Source organism: Nelumbo nucifera, chromosome 3 (genome assembly GCF_055504915.1).
Source record: "Nelumbo nucifera cultivar China Antique chromosome 3, China Antique-T2T, whole genome shotgun sequence".
Lineage (NCBI taxonomy): Eukaryota > Viridiplantae > Streptophyta > Magnoliopsida > Proteales > Nelumbonaceae > Nelumbo > Nelumbo nucifera.
Window position 1 is genome coordinate 76,125,073 of NC_142651.1, and position 5,782 is coordinate 76,130,854.

The window sequence follows — 5,782 nt, forward strand, 5'->3', positions numbered from 1 at the left end:
TGGCTTATGCAACTTATAACAAAAAGGCCTTAATCATGTTCATACATGCTTGTGTCAATGTGATCTTGAAGAGAATCAAGGCAAGTTCTAGAGAAACAAATCCATGGAAGAATATCTCACATGAAAAAAAATAGTGAGACTGATATGGATGTGTCAGTCCAAAGGCTCAAAACCTCACCAGCTTTTGTCTACTAAATTTAGTCATTACCATTCTTAAGGAAAATAACTAAACTAAATAATTCTAAGTTGGAAGATTATTTATCCAATCATGTTATAAGCTTTTCAAGCTTAATTGAATCTTGCTCATGGCATACACAACCTAAAATCGTTGAAAACCACAAAAACAAAGAGCAAAACTATTTTTTTTTTCAAAAAAAAATGTAGAATTAAAACACAACCTAGTTCAAATTTTAAAACGCAACCTAAATCCCCTCCCCCACACTTAAAACTTACATTGTCTCCAATGTAAGGTGAAATGCAAAGAAAAGGTAGAACTAATTAAAACCTAAATGCGGAAATAAGCAGAAAAAGAAAAAACAAACTTCCCTTTTTTTTTAATTAGCATAAATCGGATCCTCAACGTCCAATTGTTCCACATTCTCTACTTAGAAGCCTTCATGGAAATGCTTGAGTCTATGGCCATTCACCTTGAATGCTTTGGAGGTTGCTAGACTTTGAATTTCAACTGCACCATGAGGAAAAATATTAGTAACAACAAATGGTCCAATCCAACGGGAATGCAACTTACCTGGAAACAGACAAAGCTGTGAAAAGCTTTTGTCCTGAAAAGGGTCCAATTAAAATCCTCCCTAGAGATCATTTTGTCATGAAAAGCTTTTGTCTTTTCCTTGTAAATTCTTGCACTCTCATAGGCATAATTTCGAATCTTCTCCAACTCTTGTAGTTGTAACTTCCGGTGTTCTCCCCTTTCATCCATCATGGGTGGGTTCAAATCTGGAATAGGGGCCTGCAAAAGAGAGGGTAAATGTCCCCCATTTGAAATTGGTAACGTAATATAAGTAATGTTACCTGACTGTTGTAACTCCGGAGAATCATTCAATGCTGTAATAATTTCCTGCAAATTAGAACTCAAGGTTAACTCCTCTTTCCCAGGATACTTACTAATGAAAATTTTCAATCTATCTTTCCCATTAAGTTCAAAGACTTCCTGTGCTAAAGAATCAATCACATCTATAGAATAAACGGGATTATCATAACTAGGATATTTCATGGCATCATAAATATTAAACTTAACAATTTTACCATCAACTTCCATGGTGAGTGCGCCACTATGAACATCTATCTTAGTCTTGGATGTCTTTAAGAATGGTCTCCCTAGCAGAATAGGAGTGGTTTGATCACCATTATCCATATCAAGCACATAGAAATCAGCAGGGAAAACTAAATCATTAACTTGTACAAGAAACATCCTCAACTACACCCTTAGGATAGGTATTAGATCTATCATCCAATTGAATCACAACACCGGTTTTGTTCAAAGGTCCACATTTCAAAGAAGCATATATAGAATATGGCATGACATTGATAGAAGCTCCTAAGTCTAACATGGCCTTCTTTATTCTAGTGTTACCTATCATGCAAGGGATAGTGAACACACCTGGATCTTTGCACTTTGTAGGGAGTTTTCTTTGAATGACTGCAGAAACATTCTCCCCTACTCTCACCTTCTCACATCCTTTCAGTTTCTGTTTCCTCTTATGTGTACACAATTCTTTCAGGAATTTAGCATAACGGGGCACTTGTTTAATAGCATCTAAAAGGGGAATATTTACCTCGCATCTACGAAAAGTTTCATAAAAATCTTTAAACTGCTCATCTTTTCTAGATCCTACTAAAGCATGAGGAAAAGGAGGTACCAGTTTATAATCAGAAAGAGGCGGAAAGTTACACTTGGGTACTTCATCGTCATTGGGAATTATGTCCTTCTCCTTTTCTTGCTTCGATGATGCAGGGGTTGCTCTCGCTGGAGCCTTAACCTCCTTACCACTTCTCAAAACGATTGCACTTGCATTTTCTTTTGGATTCACAACCGTTTGAGAGGGTAATTTCCCCGAACCTTGCACCTCTAACCGACTAATTGCGGTCACCATCTAGCCCATATGATTGTCCAAATGTTGGATACTGGTCCTCATCTCCTGCTAAAATTGCAAAGTGTTAGTGGCAAGAGATTTAACAATATCCTCTAAAGACATACTTGAATTGGAAGTTTGGGTTGGCTGTTGTCTAGGGGGGTGCGACTGATATTGCTGGAAAGTCGAGCGGTTTTGCGGATTCCCATTGCTGAGATTGGGATGATCCCTCCATCCCAGATTATATGTGCTCGAATAGGGATCATACTTCCTCTGCGGTTGCCTCGGAAAACCACTTGCCGCATTCACTTACTCAGTGGGCTCCTCTTGAAGAGTTGGGCACATATCGGTTGGATGCCCTACTACTGAACATATCCCACAAGCCTTCACTGTTTGCATATTACCTACAGCCATTTGACGAACAAGAGAAGTTAGACTCGCAATTTTTTGTTCAAGGGAAGAGATAATTACCTCATTAGCATTATTTGATGAAGGGTCAAGCCTATAGCCGAATGGTTGAGAATTGGCCGCTATATTAGCAATCAAGTTTCTCACATCTTCAGGAGTTTTATCCACTAAAGCTCCTCCACTAGTAGCATCAATCATGCTTCTATCAGTGGGTTGAAGACCCTCATAGAAATACTGGATGAGTAGCTGCTCACTGATTTGATGATGGGGGCATCTTGCACAAAATTTTTTAAAATGTTCCCAGTATTCATGTCGGGACTCCCCGTTGTACTGTCTTACACTACAAATTTCTTTTCTAATGTTGGCTGCCCTTGAAGTTGGAAAGTATTTCTCTAAGAATAGCCTCTTCATCTTGTTCCATGTGGTAATACTCCCAGAGGGAAGATAATAGAGCCAATCCTTAGCCGAATCCTTTAGAGAAAACGAAAGGGCTCTTAGTTTAATTTGTTATTCAGTCACCCCCGTGGGTTTCATACTCGTACATACCACATGCAGCTCCTTCAAATGCTTGTGAAGATCCTCACCTACAAGACCATGAAAAGTGGGCAAGAGATGTATCAGTCCAGATTTTAATTTAAAAGTAGCATCAGCATCTAAAGTAGGAAAAGTTATGCATAAGGGTTGTTGATTCAAATCAGGTGTGGCAAGCTCTTTTAAAGTTCGGTTTCCAGTCATGATGTCCTCCTCTCTCAAATCAGAACCGCTAACAGATAGGGAATCAAGAGCTGGATCATTCTCTTCATAATGATTTCGAGCTTCCTTCCTTAACCAGCGCAAAGTTCCCTTTATTTTTGGATCGTACTACAAATCACCTTGCATAGAGAATCGAGTTATAGTTATAAATCAAGGGAACCCTAACAACCCATGAACGACATACCATAAAAAAATCTAGAATGATGAAAATAAATACATAAATAAATAAAACAGAAAATATTCTATGCTAAAACACAAACAATCAAAGTGATCTATATTTTTTTTTTCAAAAATTTCAAGAACGAAACAATGATCACAAGAAGCACAAAAACCGATTAGAAAAACTCCCCGGCAACAGCGCCAAAATTTGGCGTGCTGTCGTAGAAACCCAAAAATAAAACCTATACTCATAAAAATAAATGCAGTAGTGCGAGTAAGGATCGTTCCCACAGAGAGTATATAACCTAGTTTGTGTACTGCGTGAATAAAGATGGAGGGGGGGGGGTTGTATGTAACGAACCAGAATTAAAAAGAAAGAAAATCAGAATTAAAAGGAGCGAAAATCAAATGAGAAACAATGCAATTTAGAGTACTGAAATTAATCAAAAGAACGAGTCTTGGTCTAAGTCAACATCCACCATCAGAATTTCACTATTGCTCATCGATGCAAAGATATATCAATTCAGATTTTGAATATTCATCGTAGGAATTATTTTTCTACATCTCCCTAATCTCAGTTAATTAGAAAACAAGTGATCCTCTTAACCCTTACTACTGAACAACCCCTAAACAAGCATTAAAGATTTAATCCAGCAGTAGCCTTAAGCATTAGAGATCGATGAAGCTAAACAACACAAGCACAAGCGGTTGCATTTAATTTAGTCGAGTGTTCTTCCTAGGATTTAACAATTTCTGACGCAGCAAATCATTAAACCCTAGTTGCTTCGTAGATTAGAGGGATCAAATAATTACGGATCTGATATCTAACCTAGCAGTAGATTCCAACGAATAATAAACTAGTAGGTCTCCTAGCAATCAGACGAAACAATCATGAACATAAACATAGAAGAACATTCGATATTCAAAGTGTAAATCAAACAATAGTAATCAAATTAGATCTCATAGTTTTGTTGATTCTGAGGCTTCTGTTTCCTTCGACCAAGTATCAGAGTTTATCCACGCATGGTCATGGTGAAAACTCAAGAAAAATCAGAGAAGAGAGAAGAGAAGAGAAGAGAGGTGCGGCAGCCCAAGGTCTTATTATCTTCTTCTTCTTGTTTTTTTCCTCTTCTTTTCTTTCCCTCTACTTCCCCCAAGAGAAGCCTACAAAATCTCATAAAATTTCTCTAGATAATAGTCTCCAAGTCTGACTTATCAAGAAAAATATCAAAGATAAGATAAAACAAAGTTCTAAAGCAAGTGGGAGTGTGGTGATTTCGCGTATGAAAACTTGCTGGTTATGGAATGTTTCCAGCACGTCAGCAATGCGGTTGTAGCTATTTCGGGCCCGATTTCAACCTCGATTCAGTCAGTATCTATCAAAACTCAAAACATGAAAGTTATAGAGATTTTCCTTATCGTTCCAACTCATCTTGAATCATCTCAATCAAAGTTCGGATGAAAGAGTTATGCCTAAATTACGATGCGGTTCCGAAACTGTCCAGAATTACCCGATTAGCTTTGTTTTTCACTTAACGCCTCCATTTGTGCCCTAAATCAAAATATAAGAATAATGAATGCATTTGAGCATCAAATAAGTATAAAAGACTAAATATTAAGGGAGAAAAATATGATATTTTGCATTCTCATCACATCCACTAGTGCAGAACCTTCTTCCAGACCAGAAGAACCATGGATCCTCTATGTAAATGGCTCATCCAATCAAAAGGGGAGTGGAGCCAGACTGATCCTATTAGGGCTTGATGAAGTAAAGCTTAAGTATGCTCTTAAATTTAAATTCAAGGCATTTAACAACAAAGCTAAGTACGAGGCATTGATCTTCAATCAAACCCTTGCCAAGGAGATCGGCAAGAAAACATTGAGGCCTGTAGCAACTCCCAACTTGTTGTCAACCAAGTCAACGAATAGTACGAAGCTTGGGAATTTGTGATGGTTAAATACCTAGCAAAGGTACAAGAGCTCACATAATAGTTCAACTCGTTCTCCATCCACTAGATCCCGATGTTTGAGAATGCTCAAGCCGATGTTCTTTCAAAGCTGGTCGAATCTACAGACAACGTCCGAAGAACAATCCACAATGAAGACCTACCACACCCTAGTATAAATATGGTAGCAAAAGTAGAGTTGCAATTATATAGGCGGTGAAGCCAAGATGGATTGACCTTATTATGGAGTACTTGACCTACAGATTGCTGCCCGCTGACTGAAGTAAAGCCTAAAAGATCGAACAAAAATCTTCTTGCCACTTCGTCATCAATGATCAAATGTACCGAAACTCCTTCACTCTCCCTACCTCAGATGCCTCTAATATAAATAAGGAGGCATCCACTAGTGCAGAACCTTCATCCAGA

The 5,782-nt window shown here is 38.0% G+C and overlaps 1 protein-coding gene and 1 non-coding gene across 2 annotated transcripts; one reads left to right on the forward strand and one right to left on the reverse strand.

Annotated features, from left to right (window-relative positions):
- Positions 1-266: 266 nt before the first annotated feature.
- On the reverse strand, positions 267-2,111 carry LOC148801373 (uncharacterized). The gene is made up of 5 exons (XM_088900389.1): positions 1,619-2,111; positions 1,030-1,401; positions 648-748; positions 454-505; positions 267-319 (listed from the first exon to the last, which is right to left on the reverse strand). The coding sequence occupies exons 1-5, from the start codon at positions 2,109-2,111 to the stop codon at positions 267-269; spliced, it is 1,071 nt and encodes a 356-aa protein (XP_088756515.1).
- Positions 2,112-2,754: 643 nt separating this feature from the next.
- Positions 2,755-2,861, forward strand: LOC148801374 (small nucleolar RNA R71). The gene has a single exon (XR_016084904.1). It is a non-coding gene; the product is annotated as a small nucleolar RNA R71 (small nucleolar RNA).
- The last annotated feature ends 2,921 nt before the right edge of the window (positions 2,862-5,782 follow it).